This window comes from Gambusia affinis, linkage group LG12 (genome assembly GCF_019740435.1).
Source record: "Gambusia affinis linkage group LG12, SWU_Gaff_1.0, whole genome shotgun sequence".
In the NCBI taxonomy this organism is placed as follows: Eukaryota; Metazoa; Chordata; class Actinopteri; order Cyprinodontiformes; family Poeciliidae; genus Gambusia; species Gambusia affinis.
This window is the reverse complement of record NC_057879.1, coordinates 4,420,734-4,443,845: the sequence shown is the minus strand read 5'-3', so window position 1 is coordinate 4,443,845 and position 23,112 is coordinate 4,420,734. Positions and strand designations below refer to the sequence as shown.

At 39.8% G+C, this 23,112-nt stretch overlaps 1 protein-coding gene across 6 annotated transcripts; it reads left to right on the top strand.

Annotated features, from left to right (window-relative positions):
* Nucleotides 1-1,163: 1,163 nt before the first annotated feature.
* LOC122841469 (SUN domain-containing ossification factor-like) lies at nucleotides 1,164-17,207 on the top strand. Of its 6 annotated transcripts, none has more exons than XM_044134780.1 (24): nucleotides 1,164-1,464; nucleotides 3,201-3,315; nucleotides 4,026-4,121; nucleotides 5,260-5,480; nucleotides 5,583-5,681; nucleotides 6,114-6,246; nucleotides 6,352-6,469; nucleotides 6,572-6,696; nucleotides 6,804-6,871; nucleotides 6,971-7,078; nucleotides 8,014-8,119; nucleotides 8,503-8,523; nucleotides 8,824-8,879; nucleotides 10,052-10,131; nucleotides 10,663-10,725; nucleotides 10,837-10,899; nucleotides 11,061-11,151; nucleotides 11,705-12,967; nucleotides 13,058-13,145; nucleotides 14,186-14,290; nucleotides 14,528-14,682; nucleotides 14,909-15,000; nucleotides 15,812-15,861; nucleotides 15,948-17,207. In XM_044134780.1, exons 1-24 carry the CDS (start codon nucleotides 1,400-1,402, stop codon nucleotides 16,404-16,406), a joined length of 3,840 nt encoding a protein of 1,279 aa, XP_043990715.1. In that variant the 5' UTR covers nucleotides 1,164-1,399; the 3' UTR covers nucleotides 16,407-17,207. The 6 variants fall into 6 exon arrangements, with proteins under 6 accessions (XP_043990715.1, XP_043990716.1, XP_043990714.1 ...); XM_044134781.1 differs by having other exon boundaries at nucleotides 3,198-3,315; nucleotides 6,117-6,246; XM_044134779.1 differs by having other exon boundaries at nucleotides 3,198-3,315.
* The last annotated feature ends 5,905 nt before the right edge of the window (nucleotides 17,208-23,112 follow it).

The following is a 23,112-nucleotide window of genomic DNA, read 5'->3' as shown; positions in this document are numbered from 1 at the left end:
TTTGAAAATGTCTCAAAGGTGAGTAAGCAGCGCCCTCTAGTGGCCGTGAAAAATAATGTCGGAAAAGTTTTGTGAGGAAAAAAATAACACCACATAATAAGTTGTATTTGACCGGCTTAGCTAAGCATTAGGGCCTGAAACCCCTTTACATAATTTCGGGTAACTTTTGGTTTCTGATACGCCTAAACAGTCCCCGTAACTGCAATTCTCGCGATACTTTATCTTAAGAAGCCCTTCATTGAAAATCGTCTTCTTAAACCCGTCTTTACGATGTTCTCGTTGTTTTTCCAAGGTTACAGTATTTTCATTCACTTGTCGAAACGACCTACTTGAACATGTCACTTGATGGTCATGTTTTTAACGATGATGCCTTCACCTATACTCGTGCATCAGTATTTGAAGAACTCTGAAGTTATTTGTTTTTCTTTTTCATCCTCCTAGATCTTATTCAGGTCTTCATAAATAACATCATTAACTATTTTAAAGTCATATTCGTTTAAGTAATAAATATGATATATCTAGTTATTTCTGTTAGATACATTTTGGCATTAGTGGCCCTTATTAAGAGCTGCCAGACATGAAATGGGCAGGGGAAAGATAGACATGCAAATAGTCTCGGTAATCGAACTCGCGTCGAATACATCGCCTATGTTCATGTGGCGCCCACTCTGCTGATACACGCAACTCCCCCTACTGGTCACTTTTATGAAATGCTACAACAGGAAACAGTTACTGTTGTAATTTGCTGTCAGAAAATTCCAGCGCGCTCCTACTTTTTAAATGTTTGGCTACAAAAATAACCAACTAAACAATCAAAAAATATTATAATATATAATATTATATTTATTTTCCCTTTTTTACTTGTTTTTATTTATAATAGATCATTTTTATATTTAATCAACTGACTTATTGCAATATAGAGAATCTGATGTACCAATCAGTTCACTGAGAGCGCTATGGCTCGATAGCAACGCAAAAACATTAGAGAGTGGGATTGGGTTCGATACAAAACAATCACAACAAATATGATGGAGAGACTTAATTCTCACAACTGTATTAGCGGCTTGAGGACCAGACATAACAATGAGTGAAGGTGCCTCCGCATATCCGGCCAGCGAGCGTGTCAAAAACAAGCGCTCCCGGCGTTTGAACTACGCAACGGGCGTCGCTGCGTTTTCATTGGTCTGTTGGACGTCGAGTCGCACTGGCTGTCAAGAGGAGGTTGTGTTTGGGAAAACTGCGGCTAGCATCACAGTTAACCAGTGCGACTGTTACATGTCAGGGACGTAAACCGAGCATATCGGGTGATTTTATATTTTACGCTGCTGAAGAAGCCACAGACTAAAAGGATAAACGTTTCTTTGTGTGCGGCGACGATGTCTGTCCCAGCAGGACAGGGATGAAGATGACACAACTGTTGTGGCGAAGTGTGTCAGTGTGGCTATGTATAGCTGTACTCTTTTGGTGAGTTTTTTTAATTAGTTTTTTAACCACCTGTCATATTTAAAAAAACATTTTTTTGCTGGTATTTGACCGTGTAGAAGAAGACTTACAAACTAATTGACTGCTAATATGCCGTGTTCAAACCGTAATACACTCGTATAGCAGCAGCTAATTAGCTAGCTAGCTATCCCTGACGTTATGTTGTGATGTGGCACCTGGCTGACTTCTGACCTGTTGGGATGAGGTAGCTTTAGCCGCTGACTGAGGTTGAATTAGTAATACTCTATCAACAAGTAGCCATAGGAATATGTTGTACAGTCGCTACTTTTTTGGTACGTTTATAAATTATTCCAATTTAAAATCCATTTGAGGACTACAAGAGTAGCTTTCTTAACAAACCCTACAGTCTTCTCTTGCATGAGTAATGACAGGTTCCTAATACTGACTATCCCAGACCTTTTATCAGCCTATCAGAGGCAGATTTGGTTCACCAGCTGACCGGTTAGTGGCTCTTTTCTTTTGTCCCTCGTGTCAAAAAGATTAAAAAGCCTGAGGTTGTTGGGAATATGAACCTCTGACAGAACTCATTATGTCAACAGAGATGATATATGTGTGATAAGAACCTGTCCCACCCATGATATTAACATGGGTTATATCATGGGTAGTTACAGCATATCAACCACTGACTGCTGTTAGTCAAAAAGCGGGAAGGATGACGCAATATTTTACTTGTATAAGCATTTCTGTAGAAATCGTTGTGGACATGACTGTTTTGGATATTTTTAGTTCAATTTTGTTTCTCGGTTTAAAGAAATAGCAGTTCTAGTTTATGTTGTCTGTAAATATCTGGTGCTCCCTTAGTCACCATATTATGTATTAATAAACTAATGTGACTTATTTACTTATTATTTGTTGGCGTTAACAATAGTTAATTTATCAATTTGCACCAAACGCTGGCTTATACGTTTTTTTTAATTATTATTATTTTTACATTTATTGTTTTATTTGTTGCTCTGTTTAGAAACCAGCAGCAGAAGTAGTTTTCCACTTTTTGCTGTTGTGTTTGAGTAGACCACTTTATGAATATTCCATGTCCAGACGTAGTGTTGTTATTCTTATTATTATTTTTATTGCTCCAATAGAAGTAAGAATGGTTGTACGCTTCCGCATTGCGGCCTAGTCCAACATATTATTAGACTGTGAACAAAGAATTATAATATTAAAGTTTATTGTCTTTGAGGGCAAACTTGTATGACTATGTCATTATCAATATATTACCTTAAAATGATATCAAAATGACAATAGTATCGTTTATTATGAGAATTATTAGGACACACAAAGATTAGCTTCAGTCGTGGACAAGCTGGTTATTATTTCAAAGCTTGTTGATATTTTAGACGTCTCATCAGTCTCCAGGGTCCATTAAAGTTTTATCTCCTGTCAAAACTCCTAAAACTAAAAATCTTATCTCCATTCTTAATAAGACGGACGGAGATGACTCGCTAGTGCAAGGCGATGGCACTAACAGCTGGACCACCCAGAAGCCCATATAAGAATACAGATAATAGTAAAAAGATTCATTTGGACAGTTTGGTAGTGAAGTCTTTCTGTTTCCTGGGTTGTGTCTTCCAACTGTTGTCATTTTACTGATGATATCAGTTTAGTTTTCCAAATACCTGAGCTTTTATACAGTTTTATCAGTGCATTATGTTGTGACTCGGTATCATTATTGCACTGATTCTCTTCTACTGCAGCAGGTGCGTTAGTTGCTACGCGGGATCCACGGAGCCACAGCCAGAGGCTCAGAATCATGCGTCCTCCCAGGACTTCCAGTCGACGGAGGACTCAGGGGATCCAGACCCAAATGAGAAGGTAACGGTCTATAATAGTGTGATGTCGAAATAATCTAAAACATTATAAACGTTCTGATGAAATTAGGGCTGCAGGTAATGATTATTTAAGGAATTGATTATTCTGACGATTAATTGTTAAATCTGAATGGATTTTTTTAAATGCCTAATTTTATAGATTTATTTTATTCTTTTTTTCCCTTTTACCATTCAAGACTTTTTAAAACAATATTGGACATACACTAAAAGATGCAAATAAATAAATAATTCAATTCCTTTTTTAAAAATAAGAAAATAAACATTTTCTATTTCTTTAGTAAATCTGAACCAGGTATTTACAGACAAAATTCTCTTTTCTTTTTGTATCTTAAATGCAAAGTGTGTACAATGTTTGCTCAGTTTTGGCTTAGTTACTGCTCTGAATATGCTGGAGGTTTTTTTCAGAAAGTTGCCTTTTTTGAGTCTGTTTAATCGATTACTCAATTAGTTGGCGATTATTTTTGATGATCGATTAATCGTGATTAATTGTTTCAGCCCGAGCAGAAACACCTGAAACATTGAATATTTTTTAAGTTGATTTGATAATGTTTTGTGTGTTTGACACATTGGTAAAGTAATTGATCCTGTCTCAGGCTCTCCTATTTAAACAGCATCACTTTGTTTTTTTGTCAAATGCTTATATCTGTGTGTGTTTCAAAGTGAATGTGTGTTTCTTTCTTTCTATCGTTTTAGAATGAAGACGTCTGGAGTTTACCTGAAAACGGGAAGCTGTCTGGAGATCATCAGCATAACGGAGAACAGCTGACACAAGAAGTGGAACATGCTGAGGTAGGAGAAACGGACAAAAAATAATAAAAAATACTTTAAGCTGATGAGGATATCTGAAGTATTTGATTTTTTTTTTAGCAGGAATATTTAAGAGTATTAGAAAATAATGTGTGATAATAGTGTAACTTATTACTGAACTCTCTTTGTGACCATTTGGTTCATTTATTTAGTACATATGTTGTTTTTCCTATTTAACCATTCTTAATTTCTTTATCTGATTTGTTTATATCACAATAACACAATCTATAATTTGTACCATGAAGTTACCTAAAAAAAAAAGTAATAAATGTTTTTTTATACAACAACCTTTTTTTAAAATAAAAAAAACAGCTGTTTTTTCAGCAAAGGTTCATTTTACAAGTTGTTGATCAAAGGATGGTACAAATGTCAGATTTTTAATTGTAAAAACTATGTATATTTCCCCCCCCCCTGCTTTACAGACATAAACTACGTTGTGTTGCTTTCACATCAAATCCCCTCGAAACACATTCAGGGGGTTGTAGCCTGACAAAGTGTTCAAATGTAGGAATAGTTTTACAAAGTGATGTAAATGCAACGATGGCGTATTAGGGTCATTGTAGATAGAAAAGAAAAGGAGTAAATTTCCACCAAAAGAATCTCAGAAATTTTCTTGAAAAAACAAAAAAAAAGGACATTTCCAAGTCTGTGAAGTCAAAAATTTGCTAGAAAAAATAAACATTGAAATTTTGAGATTAATCTCAGAAATTTTCTAGAAAAACTTGGAAATTTCTGAGTGTCAAAAGTCAAAAATTTAGACTTTTGAAACTCAGAAATTTCCGAGTTGTTTTTCTAGCAACTTTCCAGGTTTCTTTCCTAGAAAATTTCTGAGATTAATCCTAAAATATCAGAAGTTTTTGACAAAAATGTACTTTGTATTTTTTTCTATCTACAACGGCCCTGACATGCCGTATTAAGACGCAGACCTAAAAACAACAGAAAGGCCAATAAATCCTCACTGCTTCTAAACACCAAGATGGCGCCTGTAAGCAAACCTGTCTTTGTGTGTGTTGAACGTTCCTGGAACATTCAGCGCTCTCTCTCTCTCTCATAAATCAGTCTCTCAGCTGCGGTTAACGGATCCAGGGTCACACCCGAGTGTCTCCCGTCTTTCCATTAGGCCGTTGGATCAGAGGAGACGACTGAAGAAGCAGAGCCGGAGGAAGACGGGAGGCTTTCGCAACCCGAGCGGAACCCTGAACGTCAACAAGCAGAAACATCTGGATCCGAAGAGCCGGATTCTGAACCGCCACCGCTTCCCACGAACTCCCTGTCTGTTATTTCTGCTCCATACAAAGATGATCCCAACGTAAACAGCGTCCACATGGTCACCACAAACAGGCAGGCTGCCGCCGTCGCCGCGCTCCACGCAAACATTTGCCTTTGTTTGCGTTTGATGTTTCCTGCTTAAGGTGTAAAAATGTTTTCTTTAATTGCTTTAAGTGATGGATCTGAAGCAGCTGCACCTGAGGTCACCGACTTCGACCTGCTTCCAGTCGACTGTGAAGAAGAAGAAGAGGAGGACAACCCATACGATGGCAGGTTGGTTCAGTTATATAGAGCTAACAAATGCTTATTAAAAGTTGTGATTAGAGATGCAAGTCGATTAATGAGTTAATCTAAAGTTGGTTGGCAAAACCAATCAACTAATGATTAGTTGAGTGGCTGTTTTCTCTCTTGTATCGTCGTCTTTCTGTGATATGAACAGCTACGTTTTTTCTGATATTCTGACTTTCAAAAAATAAATAAGTGAACACAAATAACAATTTGTTTTGGGTCAGCTGCATTAAATGCTGACCAAATAAACAGAAAAAAGCCAAAAAGAAGGTTGTTATTTGTAAATCAACTGGGACTCCTTTTACTCCAGTAAGTCATTACTCTGATACTTGCATCCCTGGCTGTGACAAACCACGAGGGATTACTATTATTATTTGTCTTTTAAGGAGTGATAAACGCTGGTTTTGGTTCCCTCAGCAGCCCTCCAGTAGTGCTGGAGAACACCTCCAATGCGCACACCACAGGTACTAAAGCCGAAGTGGCCCCCCCTCTGAGTCCTCCCAGCAGTAAGCATCTGGAAGCCAACGCGTCGCACATGCTGAAAGAGCAGGTGAGGCGATCAGACGAACTGTTGTTTTCTTTCTTCCTTTCTTTTTTTCCCCCCTTCTGTCGGAGGAGGTATCCCAGCTCTCGTTTCCCTCATTATCTGTGACAGGACTTGAGCTCCCCTGTCAGCGCCGACACGGACTCCACTGCGAGCGGCAAAGACCCCGAGGACATCCCCACTTTTGACGAGTGGAAGCGGAAGATGATGGAAGTGGAGAAAGAGAAGAGTACGATCAACACTTTTAAGTGGTTCGCTTCAAATTGGGAGATTTTTCAGATTAAATCTGCTTTTTTTTTTCTTCTTCTTTTTTTTTTCCTCCCCTCAATAGCTCTGTCCACTCACACCTCTAACAACGGAGGGTCTCATACGGTGAAAAAAGTCCAGAAGAACTTCCATAACTACGCCTCGGTAGAGTGCGGGGCCAAGTTACTCGGTGCTAACCCAGAGGCGAAGGTACTTTGTCAATTTTTTCTTGCTTTCCGCACAGATGTCAACAGATTCCACTTTCTTTCACTTTAAAGAAGGCAAATCAATCTGATGTCTGCTAACGTTTTCCACAGAGCACTTCGGCCATCTTGAAGGAGAACATGGACTTGTACATGTTAAACCCCTGCAGCACTAAAATCTGGTTTGTTGCTCTGCCTTCAGTTACTACGTGTATTTTCATTCTCCACCTGAATATTATTCTAAATGTGTTTTTTTTATTCTTATTATCTCTGTTGCTCAGGTTCATTATTGAGCTCTGTGAGCCCATCCAGTTGAAGCAGTTGGACATTGCTAATTTTGAGCTTTTCTCCTCCACCCCTAAAGACTTTCTCGTCTCTATCAGCGATCGGTAATATAATAATAATAATAATAATAATAATAATAATAGTAATAATAATAATATCCTTAGATTTTCATGTTTTCTTGCTTTCCAACCCCAATGTTGAGCCAAATCAAATTCTTGGTCTTTAAAAACTGAATTTTTGGAATATCTCTATTTTTTTTTCTTCACCATTGCACTACTTGGATTTTCATAGTTCACAGTGATATATTCTTTTTTTTGTTTTTACATTTTTCCATTTATTTGGACTGTGAATTCAGGTCAATAGAGTAGACCAGGCTAAGATTGTTAAAGGAATTAAGTCATAATGTTACAACAGTACAGTCCCAACATTAGGCGTGTGAAGTACTAATTTTATGAGAACACAAAAAAAACAAAAACAAAATTGAAATGAGGAATGTTGAGCATCTTGCAAAGTTACACTTTGGTTGAGGTGAAACAAATACTAAATAATGTTTTACCACATCAGCATCAAATTGTTATCGGTAGCAGGACTGTGAAACGATCGTCCAAACGCTTGTGTGTTAGGAGGAAAGAACCACGCGGACAGAGGTGGTCGTGTCTGTTTTTTCACACTAAAACAACTTTATTCTCGGAATTTTAAAACATTTATTTTTTAAAACTAAAGAGCAGGGAACTTTTCTTCTTTTTTTGTTGCAATCTGAAAATGTGATGTGCATTTGCAGTAAATCGTCTTTAGTCTTGATTCTCTTTAAATTAAAACTTTTGCATTCTCTATTCAAAATTGGTAAAGCTAAAAATCAGATAGGAACTTTATTACTGCCTCGTTTTTCGTTATTGTAAAAGCCCATGGGCACGTTTGGACATCATCGGATTTTAAATCCTTACATATTTTCAGTCACTGTAACACCAGATTGTGCCTGTTGACCTTCAGACGTGTGTATCGTTGGAGCAACTTGTGTCATACGAATGGACGTTTGCAGGTACCCGACAAATAAGTGGTCAAAGCTGGGAACCTTTCACGCCAGGGACGAACGCACGGTTCAGAGCTTCCCATTGGACGAGCATCTTTACGCTAAATACATGAAGGTGAGCAGAACCGCTGTAAAAGTTTGTTGTGTTTTTGTTGACGTAAAGCACAGTAAGAAAAAAAAAAAAAAGAAAAAGCTAATTCTTTATTATTTGTAAAAATTCATGTTAATCTCTTTAAATGGCCACGTTTGAATTTTCTATAATACTTATATTTTTTGCTCCTGGTGAGCAGTTATGCGTCTCTACGTGTTGCTTGCATTGCATATTTTTCTAAAAGCATGTTTTGTGGCTTGGTCTCCTGCGGTGAAATGGTGGCACCACCTCACCTGCTGTTATCCGTTAGAGCTGAGCTCTTTATGTCATCCTGTTTGTAAGCATGCCTACATATCCTAAATCTCTTTCTCTTTGTTTTTTTCCCCTTCTCTTTTCTCTCGCCTCAGATGTTCACCAAGTACATAAAGGTTAGCCTGTTCTTCTTGTAGCGCACGCTGTCCGCATCATCGACGGGATGATTGTCTGACTTCCATCCTAGTAAACGAATCATTTACTAGAATGAAATCTTGACGAGTATTTCCTAAAGCCATTCTAGCCAAACACGTCATCCTTCATGTCTTCTGAATTATTCACTCCAGTCAGTTTGTTCACTGCAATTCCTTTGATTTCTCAGCCAAGCTAAATCAGCTGCTGGCATTTCTGATTTGTTCAGGGCGTCTCTACCAGATAATCTGAAGGATAACCTGCGTTTTTGGGTTTTTTTTCAGGTGGAGCTGGTCTCTCACTTCGGTTCGGAACATTTCTGTCCCCTGAGTCTCATAAGGTATGTTCGCTTTCAGATTAGTGTTGGCAGGAAGGATAAGGAAGAAAAACACAAACCTTGGAAGTAGGTTTGAAATGATTAATCGTGATGAATTGATTATTCAAATAATCGTCAACTAATTTAGCAATAGATCAATTGTTAACCAGAGTGTACAGACTCGAAAAAGGTGTCCAGATGTATTTTTAGAACGCAGAATAAAGTAAAAACATTGGAAGTTAGGCTGAAACGATTACTGGTGATTAATTGATTAGTAAATTAGCTGATCACTATTTGCATAATCGATGAATCGTTAACCGTATACAGACTCAGAAAAAGACCATTTGCTGAAAGAACAACACATTCACAGCTGCAGCACACAATATACTCAGAGTCGTATTTAAGCCAAAACTACACAAAGAAGTATGAACAATTTGAATTAAAGATAAAAAAAAAACTGTAAATATGTTCTACAATTTCCTGTTAAGCATCACCTCCATTCCAATTACTGATCACTTAATCCAAAAAAACAATCAACAGATCAGCCCTGTCCTGTATTGATAAGTCGAGTAGAAAGGACTGAACTTTTCACATGTTGATGCTAGAAATGAAAAATCTGCAGAATTTGCCTCTTTTTTTTTTTGGACAGATTAATCATGAATCAGCAGAATAATCGATTACTAAAATAATCAGTAGTCATAGCCCTAATTGGATGCTTTAAAAAAAAAAAAGACAGTTATAAAAACACACACGTATTAGAAGTTGTATAGCTGAAGTTTCCTCTCTGTTTGATATTGTACACATTTACAAATCCCTCTATTTAGGATTAACTTGTTTCTAACTAATAGACTTGCAAATTGCATACCGAATAACCTGAACTCAATTCACAGATAGTTTATCACACCTTTGGTTACCGTGGTTTTCTATTAATATATGGCTGTACTTCATTTCCCACGTTTTGAATGTGTGAACATAAATCCACCTTGAAGTGCAGTAGCACAGGGGAGGTTTGGAGTAAATATTGATAATAATAGTTCACAGGAAGGAAGTAGATTGTTGTTTCTCATGTGTTTGTTGGTATATTTACAGTCAAGCTAAACTTTAGTAAAAGCACCTTCTTTTATTACATGCTTACTGGAGGCCGCGTCCTTTCTTGCATTAGAAATGTTGCGATTTGCTTTTTTTGTTTTTGTCAGGGTGTTCGGAACAAGCATGGTGGAAGAGTATGAGATCGCTGATCCTCCAGAGAGACCAGAAGATCAGGACGATGATCTAGGTGGGATCATACTGTCCACACAATGCGTTGGGAACTTCTTCTTTTTTTTGTCTTAAATTAAAATAAAAATTAACAAACAATTCTATGCATACTCAAACATTTACTGTACAGTAGAGATGCACAGATCTGATATTAACATCAGTATCTACAGAGGCAGATCTATTCATCTATTAATTCATGTGTGACCAAAGTAGTCAACCTCTTGTTTTTTCCAGTTTTTTTATTTATTTTACTTTACATCGGCTGTTTTACTCCTAAGTGCACTGACTGCACAAATTAAAGTTCTGTTGTTTTTCATGTTTGACCACCTAATGGTGTACTGGTCCATCAAATAAATTTGTAATTCATTACACTTATGTCTGTGGGGGAAAAAAAAAAATGTTTTAAGTCAGTTCAGCGATGTTTTTCTGTATTGGATCGGTATCGGCCGATACTTGTATCGGAAGTGGTTTGGTTTAGTAAAATGTTTTATTAAATAAATTATTTATTTATTTATTTTAAATCTCATTGAGCTTTGAATCCTCATTTCAGATTATCCTCCTGGGAGTGTACCTGGAGAAGACAAGTCCAAGAATCTGATTGGATCAGCGAAAGGTCTTGAATCAACTCAATAGTTGTATATTGAGTTGTGAGCTTATACGTAAGCTCACAGCTTCGTGCTGCAGCATCTTTTAACCGTAGTGTTTGGGTTTTTCGTTTCCTCAGATGCCATTTTCAACATGGTGAAGGACTTTGCTGTTGTCCTTGGAGGTAATCAGGAGACGACAGGTATAAACACGATCTCTACTGACTTTATCCGTTCTGCTTTCTCTCTAACTAAAACGGATATCTATGATGTTCAGCACACTATGAAGCTTCTTGCTGTATGTCAATAAGTGACGTCATGGTGACAGCTGGTTATTCTTTAACGCCTCTCTTGTTTTTCCAAGGCAACCTTTCATCTCAAGATGTGAACATAAGTGAACAATCACAACAACCTGAAACTGCCACGGAAACTTCGACCGCTGACCTTGAGTCTGTGTAAGAACCTGCCACAGTCCTAGAATACGGAGCAACATCGTGGTAGAATGGCCCAGTCAAAGTCTAGACTTCTGGTGTTTTCACACCTGTCAGTCCAGTAGGCTGTACTATTGGGAACCAAAATCAAATGATCAGCGACGCCACAAGTGAGGGAGGAGAAACAAGATTTTCGAAGGATTTGATTCGTTTGACAGCTGAAAATGTAGCAAATGTTGCGATTTTGGTCCTCAATAGCACCAAGTGTAGTGGACTATCAAGTAATCTGATTGACTAAGATATTTAATAACTTCACAAATGTGCAATAAAATGTGGTAATTTATGACGTGGTTCCCAATAGAAAATGTCAAAGAATGTAATTAATAAAAATGTTTAAGGTGGATAAAAAGTTTTATTATTGCTTGCCTTTAAATTACAAAGACAGTTCCGTGGTATACTCTATTGATATTTCTTAGATGATTGTAAAGTATTTTTATCATTGAAGTGCTCTACCCTGTGCCCTCATGTTGCTGTGTCTAATACAGACCTTGTTTTCCTCTTCATGATGCGTTTCCAGTCCAAACGCTGCAGACATGCAGGGTTTAACAGACTCTTCTGCTCCAGACACATCAACTACTGAGAACTGTGAAGAAAAGCTCCCCCTAGTGGAGGACAAAATTGTCATTCCATTGGGAAAAGAAGAGGAAGAATCGATCACCTCGACAATCATTCTCCTTGACAAGGAGGAGGAGCTGGAAGACGACAAGAAGGATAATCAGAAACGGGATGGAGAAAACATGGAATACTGCGCTGTGCGTTCTTCCTCTTGTTCCTGCACGACTTCTTTCCAGGAGTTTCTCCGGCAGCAGTGTTCAGCTTCCCTGTCCAAAAAGAGGACTTGCCAAACAGTGGACATAGTTGAAACAATTCCCTCCGTCGTGACGCCCTCTGCCCCGCCCTCCTCCTCTGCCCAACCCGAGCCTCAGCCTCATCCCGGCGAGGCGGATCAGTCCGATGAGACAGACGCAGCCTCTGAGCTGCAGCCAGATCGAGACGAGACAGACGCGGAGGCGGCACCGCCTTCAGAGAACCCAGAGGGATCCGTGTCCGAGCACAACGATCTGGAGCCCAGTCAGATCCCGATCCTCCCCGCGCCCAGCGCCACCGAGTCTTCATCTGCCAAAGCCACGCCTGTCGTAGAAACGCCGGACGTCTCCTCTGAGGAACCAAAGCAGCAGTCGGGGCCTGAAAAGAGCCAGGACATGTCGGCAGAGGAGAAACTCGTCGAGCCTTCGCTCTCTCTGAGCGGCAGCTCTGCGGAGGTGAAACCCAGCGTCTCAGCAGATAACGATCCAACGGAGGAAAAGCCCAATGTCGTCCCCGCACAGGAGGAAACCAGTGCCTCCAATGAAACTCAGGATAACCTCAATCTGACTCCAGTTTCCTCATCCGCTTCTTCAAAGAACCAGGTTGAGCTGCCGGAGAGTCTCCCCACCTTGTCTGAGGTTCCTCCTATGGTGGCAGACATGACCGCAGAACCCGAACCCGCCCCCAGTCCCATCACTGACGCCAAAACGGACGTTCCGGCGGAAGAATTCCCAGTTCCATCGGGCGGCCAAGACCAGCTGTTTCGTCCTTCTGTTCCGACCAGCACTTCTCCTACCTCACCGTCTCTTTTAGACATTTACGCAGAGCCCTTTAACGGTACGGAGCAAAATGGAAACCAGGTGCACGGTTCCAGCCAGAAGGAGTCGGTCTTCATGAGACTTAACAACCGAATCAAGGCGCTAGAGGTGAACATGTCCCTTAGCGGGCGCTACCTGGAGCAGCTTAGCCAGAGGTGACTCTACAAGAGGCTGTTCTACAATTCTCAACTCTAAAGTTTCAGAGGGGATTTTAAAACTTCATTTTTTGTATTTTTCTATTCAAGGTATCGGAAGCAGATGGAGGAGATGCAAAGAGCTTTCAACAAAACCATCGTTAAGCTCCAAAACACATCCAGAATAGCAGAGGAGCAGGTAAGCAATGGCTAGCAAAGACCAGCTGGCCTGACAGAGACGGAGTGAGATGGTTTTAGACCTGGGCTATGACAAAGTTGTACCAAACTGAACTGCTGCAAGTAATATGAAAATTCAACTGCTTAGACACCAATCAATCAGAGGCCAGCAGCAAAACGGTTATAGATAGTAAGCAAATTTAGGTGCAAATGTCAAAATTTGCACAGAAAAACACAGAACCCTAAATAACCTGTTTCAACAGTTTATCAGCAAAAAAAAAAAAAAAAGTTGATGTGGGAGTTAGTTCCACTTTAAAACTTTAGGATCTGATCTTACCTGATAAAATGGTGGTTTGTCAGGAGTAGTTTATGTTCCTCAGGGCTGCATCCTAGGGCCACTGCTTCTCAATCTGTACCGTTTCTGTTTTCTGTCACTCACTTTTTGGAAAACATCATTTTCCTTCCCTTTTTGTACAGATGACATGCAGGTTCAAGTGCATTTTAAACAGTACAGTACTTATTGTCACTGCTGTCAGGAATCTCTAGGTTTATAGTTGACGGTTCCTTTACCTACCAGTGACTAGCTGCTAATATACTCTTGCTACCCAGCTTTTTATGCATCTGTCATGGGTGGACGACATTTATCATTGACTTACTTCTGTTAAACAACCCATATGAAGCTAGGTGCTTTCTGTGCGAAAAAGCTTGGCACTGCAAGAGAAGACGATGTGATTTTCTTCTGTAGGTTTCTGTTGTGATACAGCAGGTCTTAAATTTTATTCATAACGGTCTTAAAAAGGACTTAAAATATGTTCAATTTGAATCGGTGACCCCTGCAGAAACCCTGCTGTAAGGTTCTTTCTGTAGGTCTGTTTGCAGTAGGTTAGGGTTGTCGTAGGGTTAGGGGTTAGCGGCACTTCTTTTCACCAAGTCTGAAAAGCACATAGACACCATTTCTGGCGTCCTCTCTGCCTTTCTTATAGATTGATTTGAAATGTGCATATTGCTGGTTATGATTCCAAGCTGTTTGTTTTCTTGTTTTTTGTAATGGTCTTGTTGTAGGACCTGCGTCAGACTGAATCCATTCAGTTGCTGCAGGGCCAGCTGGAGAACGTGACTCAGCTGGTTCTCAACCTGTCTGTCCGAGTCAGCCAGCTGCAGAATGAGGTAGACTCAGCGCCGCCGGCACTAAGCCTTCATCTGCTTTATCACAGCTTTATTAACCTGATACAACTGAGGACAGTTAGTCAGTTTAATTTGCCAGGTTGGGCTGTAGAAAGACAGATTTTTCAGATATTGCGTGCCAGACAAGTTCACTGACATCTAACACATTTTCTCCGTGTTCGTAAAGTGCGTTACTGCTTTCTTTTTGCGACCGATTTGCTTTTCGTCGGTGTCTTCCAGGTGTCCGACAGGCAGAATTACCTGCTGCTCTCTCTCGTGTTGTGTGTGTGTCTCGGCATTTTGCTGTGCGTCAACCACGTCCGCATCGCCGTTCGTCCCACCGCAGATCCAGAACCACCCAGCACCAAAAGTCCCACCTACTGCAGTCCCGAAAGGTACAACGTCGATTATGAGCCCAGCACGCGATTCTCATTTGAAGGCATCAATAAGTGATTTAAATAGGCCGAGGATGCTTGTGCTTATTTCATTTCAAAGTGCCGTGGATTTTTATTACACTTCGAAAGCGTAGTGTTGCGAGGTTGAATGCAAAACTCTGTTCTAAGGTGATGAGCTTTACTGTATGCTTCTATCTCAACCATGACTTCTCTGTCTGCACAACAGGAAGTATCCTCCCTGCGATGAGATGGGATTAAAAAGGAGGGCATCTTATCCACTCGTAAACTCTGAGACATTTCAGTTGGCCAACGCTGAAGGTGAGATTATCAAGGTGATCATGCACACTAAAAAGGTTTAAATTCATGTATCTAAAACTAAGGTCTTATAATGTCTTAAATTCCTAAGTAATTTGGCTTTAAATACATTAATTACATATTCTGCCAATTGTCTTGGCAGCACTATTTAATCTCGTATATGTTCTATATGTAATTTCTTTTCTCACAGGGCTTTTGAGGCTACTGGTAAGTCACTGCTAGCACACCCTCGCTAGCTAGTCAGCTAGCTTTTTAGTGTCTGTAATGGATAAGTGCAAATGTAATGCCAGTTGGCTGGGCGAAGTTCATACATCTTTTTGGAGAAAAAGGTTTTAAATTCAGTTTGTGGTTTTTAAAAAAAAAGGTCTTCAAAAGTCTTAATTTTAAGACTTTTGAAGTCTTAAAAGTAAGTTTAAGGCCAACTTACTTTTAAAAATGTAAGTTGGCCTTAAATATGTTAATCACAGGTCAGAACTTTTGTCTTGGCAGAACTATTTAATCTCATACGTTCTACGTGTAATTTTTTTTTCTCACAGGGCTTTTGAGACTGCTGGTAAGTCACTGCTAGCATACCATTGCTAGCTAGCTAGCCTCTTAGTGTCCATGACGGATAGATGCAAATTCATTGCCAGTTGGCTGGATGAAGTTCATACCTTTTTTAGGATGAAAAGGTCTTAAATTCCATTTGTGGTTTTCAAAAACATCTTGAGTCTTAAATTTGAGTCGGTGAAACTTTTATTATATCATATTATGCAACCAGGAGAATGTATTAATTTGCAAGATTATAAAAAGAGCTTTCTTATTTTATTAAAAGGAATGCTGCACGCCGAGGAAAACAGCAGTCTTTGTCCAGCGAACAGAAAGGTGTGTGAAAATCGATTCCGTTGCTACATAAAAATTGAATTGAAGAGCAAACACCAATCTTCTTCTTCTCTCCTTGCCTCACACAGAGGCGGCGACGTAAGCTGAAACCTCCAGACCGGGTGGAGACGCTGAAGCCCTATTTTCAGTCCGCTCCCGAACTGTGCAACGGAGCCGTCGGACGTAGCCGCGGAGACGTGACCGCGCACGCCGCGCCGCTCATAAAACATTTGCTCCAGCCCGTGTTCAGGGACTCGCCGTCGGAGGGAAGCTCCGAAGGGTCCTCTCAGTCCGACGACCCGTCTTTCTGCGGCATCACGTCGGCCTGCTCCAGGATCTGCGACGGGCTCCCTCCGGTGAAAACCCGAGCAGAAAAACGGGCGCTAAGACGCAGGCGTCTGAAGCCCGCCTGCGCCGTGGTGGACTTGCTTCACGCTCCTCGGAGGGACGGTAACGAGCCGGCGCCCGTCACTTTGCAGGACATCATCGTCAACAAAAAGACGGAGCACAACTCCGGTCCGTTGGTTGCGATCCCAGGTCCTGTCTGACTCTGCAAGAGTCCTGAACTTGAATGTTAAGCTGGTTGTTTGACTTCAGTAGCTAAAGGCAGCTCCAAAAAATAATAACAATGTTGAGTTCATATCCTCTGTTCAACTTTTGTCAAAGTTTCTATTTGGTACTGTTGAACTACGGTACCAAATAGTAGCTGGAAGTACTACTGTACTTCAAGCGCTCCATTAAAGCATTTTAGTTTTTTGAAAATCAGTCTACTTTTTAACTGAATTAAAATAGGATAGTAGAGGTTCTACTTCATTACAATAGCTTTAGTATAAAACCAAATCCCTGAAGCACTTTAAAAACAATCAACAAACCCTTTGTTCTCAGTAGTTCCTGTCCAGCTCCTCTCACCTCAGGGGTTCCTCAGGGCTCCATCCTCGGTCCACTTCTTTTCAATCCGTACTGTATGTCTTTTCTTTGACTATGTTTAGAAAACATTTATTTATGTCACTTTCTTTCCCCTCTAAAGTCCCACTATGAATGTCAACACAAAATGCAAGTTAATTTTTAACACCAAATTTGGTCAAACTATCCCCTATAGTTATACTTTTTTTTTTTTGTCTTAAATTTCATTCATGGTGGCATTAAAAATGTCTCAGTCTTAAATTTGACTTGTTAGACCCTGCAGATACTTTGTAGATATGTAGAGCTACAAATGTGCAGCCACAAATTAAACCACTGCCTTTTTTTTGATGACTAAGGTCTTTTTAAGGAAGGGTTAAACAAATATAGGTATATTTCTTTAACCCTTCACAGAAAATCTACAATAAATCAAAATGTTTGAAACTCAACTCCTGTTTTCAAGCATCCTTGCATCCTTGTCATCCCGATTAGAAGTGAAAATTAACCTTTGACCTGAACTGTACACACAGAAGCCCATCAGCAGCTTTTTTGTGTTCCATCTCGCAGTGTAAAGTATTTCTTCAGAGAATTTCTCTCTCTCTGTTCGAATGGAGAATGCGCCCCGGTTAGGAGGCGTGTGCAGGGCAATGTGCTGAAATGTCGACTGGAGTGGAAAATGTTTGCTTTCGGGAAAGCGCCACAGGTAATGTGGCTTGTAAAATGTTATTCTGCCGTCTGCAAATGACTCGACTGGAGACGAGTGTGAAGGAAATAAAAAACAACTTCTCTTCACGCTGCTTCAAAACGCACTCTGGTGTAAAATATCTGCGTTTCTAAGCTTGGAAGACAGATTTTTATGTTGTAAATGAAATGTGGGGGAGTCTTGGTTTTGAATATAGAAAAGCAAAAGTTGCTGCTTTTTTTGTTTTCCATCATTTAATTATAGGAATCAGAAAATCAGGCTTTTTTTTTTCTCTCCCAGGTTTCTTTACTTGCATGGTTGGATTTTACTTCTGGAGTGTCTGAAAAGTGGCAGAGACATTTTTATTTTTTAGCATAGGATTCATGGAGAAATGTCACTTTTTGCTGTTTTCTGCATTGTTCATCAGACGTCGACTTTCTGAATGACATTTGTACGACAGCCACTACTTCTTTTGTTCCAGGTGATGCTGCGTATAAAAGTGACACTGATGTCCCAAAGACGATCTCTTCTAGGATTCATATTTTAAATACTCGTACCATTTATAAACCCGATGGGTTTACAACCAACCAACTTGGCGTCAGAATTAACATAAAACCATGTTACATTTGTTTGGTTACATGGAGCATTTCAGTCTGACTTGTGCATTATGGATACAAATCACTTAAAAAGGCAGTATTTTGTAAAATTGTCTCTTTGTTTAGCTTTAAATCATGTTATGATTGTATCAAAACATACCTGTAGTGTTGCTTTGATTCTTTCATGCGTGTTTGAGAAATCCTCTAGTCTCCCGTGGCAACCATTCAGCTGTGGAAAATGCCTGGATGGACCTAGGAACTCCTCAGAGCTGCAGTTTCCAAGCTTCCACCTCAGCCACACCGCCCCCACACAGCTCCTTCAGACTAGCCAGCAGCAATTAGCAAACACCTAGCTACTACTATGCTAACTACTTCTCAATGAAAGGCTGGTTAGAAAAAAACAAAAACAAAACTTTTTTAAAGGGTTAAAAGAGGAGCCATGTTGTGATGACTTCCTGGAGGCAAAGATGCAGAAAGAGCAGGAGTTTTTAAAGAGACAGAGGCCCTTTTTCCAAGGCGCTACATCACAAACTCCAATTTCTTTTAAGTCATATTGGGTACATACAGGCTCTTTATGACAACTGTAGGTAACAGTTATTTGATGGTGCTATAAAATGGCAAGATGTGCCTGGAAAGCGAATGATAAATTCACCTTTAATTACAGTAGCAGGATCTCACTCCTTCATTGGGAGGGTAAACATAGATTTGACTAAATCTGCTGGAACTATGACTGGAGGTTTTGTGGTTTTTCAGCAAATTGACATTAAACAGCCTGATGACTGATCTGTCATGCTGTGTGCCTGTTCAGCTTTCAGAGATGATGGCATCATAAACTTTTTAAAATCCTCTCAGGAGTCTCTCCTTTTTACCCTCTAAAGTTAACGACAAAACTGTCCACTTCCATTTAAATGCTTTCTAAGCGTAACGGATTGATATTTTTTATGGCTGCTTTCCTGCGCAGTTCTGTAGTAAACTGAACTTTCTCTATTCGCTCCAACAATGATCAAAGGGTTAACAGCAGTGATACTCATGCCTACTTTCTTTTCAGCTTGAGATGATCCCATTACAGTGAAATGAAGCATTTTAAGATTTTTGTCGCACATCTTTTCTACAGAAACCTTGTTTCTGTGTGTAATTCTCCACTCTGTCCAGCAGGGGTCAGTACAAACTACCGAAAGTTGCCTGTTCTTTTTTTCCCTTTTTTCTCTCTCTTGCTGTACTGCCGCCATCATTTCTCCATGTGATGAGTCATGACTCCCGCTCAAACGCAGCACATTATCGTTTGCTTTTCCACCGGCTTTTCAGTCCAGAAACGTAGTTATTGAAAACTGAGTGAAAATGGAGCACATTTTGGGTCACGATGCCCCAACAATATTCATTCGAGCATATAGATTCAGATGCCTTTTTTTTTTCTTCATTATGTTACTGCATTATTTTCCAGGTCGGAATACTGGATTACTGTCACCGCCTCATAGCGTCTCCCGACGGTCACGCAGGGGTAGAGAGCGCATGTGTTTGAGAGAAATTAGGTTAAAACCTCTTTATTCATCTGACCTGGTTGGGTAGTGAGAGTCTTTCAGAGTTAAGCTTCGATGATGCTCTTTTTCTCTCTCTCTCTCTCTCTCTCCGACCCCCCACCTCTTTCTCCTTCATTTTGTTAACAGAACTCCTACTTTTCTCTTCGCCCTGGCTCGTTCAGAAGATTATCTGCACAAATGCGGCGCCGCAATCCTCTTTTCCCCTCCACTCTGTTTTCGTCCCAGGTCTGGGTGGAAAATTCTCACTGTGCCGCTGCTGCTGCTGCTGCTGTCAACAGGAGGCGAGGCGTCTTTAGCGTACAGGTGTCTGTTCCGGTCGAACAGGCGTTCCTGCTGCAAAGAGAGATGATGCGGGCCAATGAATAGTGTGACAAAAAAAAAAAGACAAAAAAAAAGATGAAAGGACAGCAGCATCAGCCGCCGGTTTCAAGTTCTTCAGGTGAATTTTTAGTGTTCAATATTCACAAACTCATCCGCAGAACTAAATGGTCTGCGAAATAAAACATCGAACACGAGGAGACTCAAAAGGTTACTTTAAAGAAAGCAAACAAGACAATATTTAAAAAAAAGAGAGAGAAAACCTCCATTTGGTTGTACCCAGTGATGAAATCAGTGACGTCACCCACCTAATTAAACAGGAAGTGCAGGGCCGGCCAATCCTATACACCTGCTGGGCCAAACAACGGTGAGTTCCAAAAAAAGGAAAGCAAGTTACCAGAAATTTACTTTGGAACAAAAGAAACATCCATATGAATCTAATAGTGTGAAAACGTTTAGCTTTAAATATAACATATAAATGTCGGCTGCAACATAAATGGCACTCACTACGAAGGCCATTGATGGGGATGAGACGGAGGAAATTTCCCCCAAAACACTCGGAAATGTTGAGATTAATCTCGGAAATATTCTAGAAAAACTTGAAAGTTTCGAAAGTTTTTATTTTATTTTATTTTATTTTTGAAATTCAAAGATGTTCAAGTTTTTTGCAGAATTTTGGGGATTAATCTCAAAGTTTCTTGAGTTTTTTCGAAAAGAAATGTGAATTTTCATGTTTTCTACAGAAAGTTTGAGATTATTCTCAAAATGTGAGATTTTGGGGAGAAATATATATATATATATATATATATATATATATATATATATATACACATATATATACCCTAATACGCCGCAGCTACCGCTGTTGCTGCGTCCTCTTTCCGACTCCAGTCCTGTTATCTCCGTTGCTCTCCTGTCTTCCGAGCACATCAAATAAATAACAGCCGATTTATGAAGCCTAGGAACAAGAAGTGGATCTTTATTTTTTCATCGAGTTGAAATAATAAACCCATCCTTACTTTAACTTGCATCATCCTGCGTGAATATACATCTGACTGAGCGCTCTTGCTTCATGCGAATGCCGAAAATGCACATGCGAAAACACAGTCACCTTTAGATTAGATTTATTTTAGAATCCACATTCAGGCGGCCTGTCCAAAAATGGAGGTGAACCATTAAGCCTGGACAGTGAATTTCTTTTAAGATATTCCTTTTCCACATCAGTACATCTTAGCATTTATCTTCTCAGCTTTATTTTTTCCTCAACACTCTCCATAATGTAGTGATGAGGCTTACATTACTATACAAACCTGTATGTTTATATATGTCACATTATTAACAGCTTTGAAATAAATTCATCTTTCATTGCAGTACTAGCAAAAGGAAAATGCTATTAAACAAAAATAACCAGAAGCACGGTTATTTCAGCCAGCAACCATTTGAATTATTTCTCTTTACATTTTGCGAAGAAGGAAGTTGCGGTCAAGTCTTGTTCAGAGGTTTTCGTGTCGTTTCCTTCAGTGGTTCTTGGCGCAGCGCCCCCACAGGCGAGGGAGGGAACATGTTTTTCAAGGGTTTGGCTAGTTTGGCACAACACGGTGAGAAAGCGAGCAGCGTCGGCTGAATAGGATCAGTGTTGCCGTTTTGGTCCCCAATCGAACCGAGTCTTCTGGACTATCAGGTTTTAATGTGGCCACATTCAAAAGCCCCCATTTCCTCCCATTTATTTGTATGCGTAGTTTAAGAACATAAGCTGCTACCATGTTATTAGCAGAGTTGTTTTTGCTAACTTGGAATTGAATCAGTGCATCTAATAACGTAATCTGTGAGTTAATAACTCTAGTCTTTTTTTAAATTCTTCTCCTGACTGATATTTTTACAAACATTCTGCAAATTTTGACTTAATTGTCAAATGATTAAAAAAGTAAGTAATAAAACAAAACTTTTCTAATACATCTGCGTCACAAGAAGCTAATGTGCTAACAGAAGTATTCAAACTTTTTACATCCTCTATTCCAGAGTTTCCCAAACCAGATGTTTTCCTGCTTTGACACACCCGACTCCGATGATTGCAGTTCAGCAAAAATCTAATTAATCACCCGTTAATTGAAATCGGGCGTGCTGCTGCAGGGACAAGCCTGAAGCATGCTGGTTAGTGCATATTTTTTAGGACCAAAGTTGGGGAGCTGCTGCTCCAGACACATTCGACTCATCTTTCTGTCAGGTTTTATGTTTCTCGTTTTAAGATTCAGCGACATCCAGTTAATTTTTAGTGTCTTGATATTTAAAGTTTCATTACCCGAACGAGGAGGCTTTCGCTTTCGACCAGGACCTGCAGGTGGTTTTATTTGGCAGCGGCCCATTGAGCGACGTTCGCGCCTCGGATTAGCGTGACCGCATCTGAATCCAGATCGGGTTCGGATAAGGATACAGGCCCGTTAATGCGAGGCGCAAATGGAGCAGAAAGCAGCAGGACTGGAGACGGATGAATCTGCCAGACCTCTTGCAGCGCTGCTCCCACTGTAATCAAATCTCAGCCAAGTGCAATAGCAGGGGGGAAAAAACTAAATAGAAAATGAAAAGGACCCACCCGACAAATTTCAAATATCAAACGGAGCTGCTCGCTATGTGACATTTACAGGATGTTTCATGTAGCTCGAACAGGCATTAAAGCTACAGTACGGAATATTTCAGATTTTAATACGACTAAGCAGGTCGCAGACGAATGTGCGGCTGACTTTTCCTTTAAGCCCTAATTTATGTTTCCCTTTGAAAGAGTGAAACGTTTAAACATTCACTGGCTGCTGTGCAGGTTTTTCAACTCCAAACTCAGTAGAGCTTTCGGTCTACTTTTGACAAATTTCTTAAAGTATGTTGATAAAAGTTTGCCATAAATCTCTTGTGGATGCGCTGCTGAAAACAGACATGTGATATGACTACAATGTTTGATATAAAATATAATCGTTTGTTCTTAAATCATTAAATCATGCTAAACGTTTTACTGGTTTACATCAGTTGGGATCACTGACGAAGATGGTCAACATAAGACGGCGTCTGTAAATGTCTGCTTTCAATGGCATATTGAAAGATAGAATTACTGATTTCAGGAAGGAAGGAGATAAATGACAGATGGTAGGAAGGCAAGATGGAAGATTAACAGAGGGAATAAAATGGTTGAAGGAAGGCAGTAAAGATGGAGTAATGGTTGGAATGGAATATT

Coding starts and splice junctions, on each gene's coding strand:
- LOC122841469 (XM_044134779.1), top strand. CDS start 1,400: ATGAAGATGACACAACTGTTGTGGCGAAGTGTGTCAGTGTGGCTATGT. Junction 12,968..13,057: donor CTGGAGCAGCTTAGCCAGAG/GTGACTCTACAA, acceptor TTTCTATTCAAG/GTATCGGAAGCAGATGGAGG. Junction 14,291..14,527: donor TCAGCCAGCTGCAGAATGAG/GTAGACTCAGCG, acceptor GGTGTCTTCCAG/GTGTCCGACAGGCAGAATTA.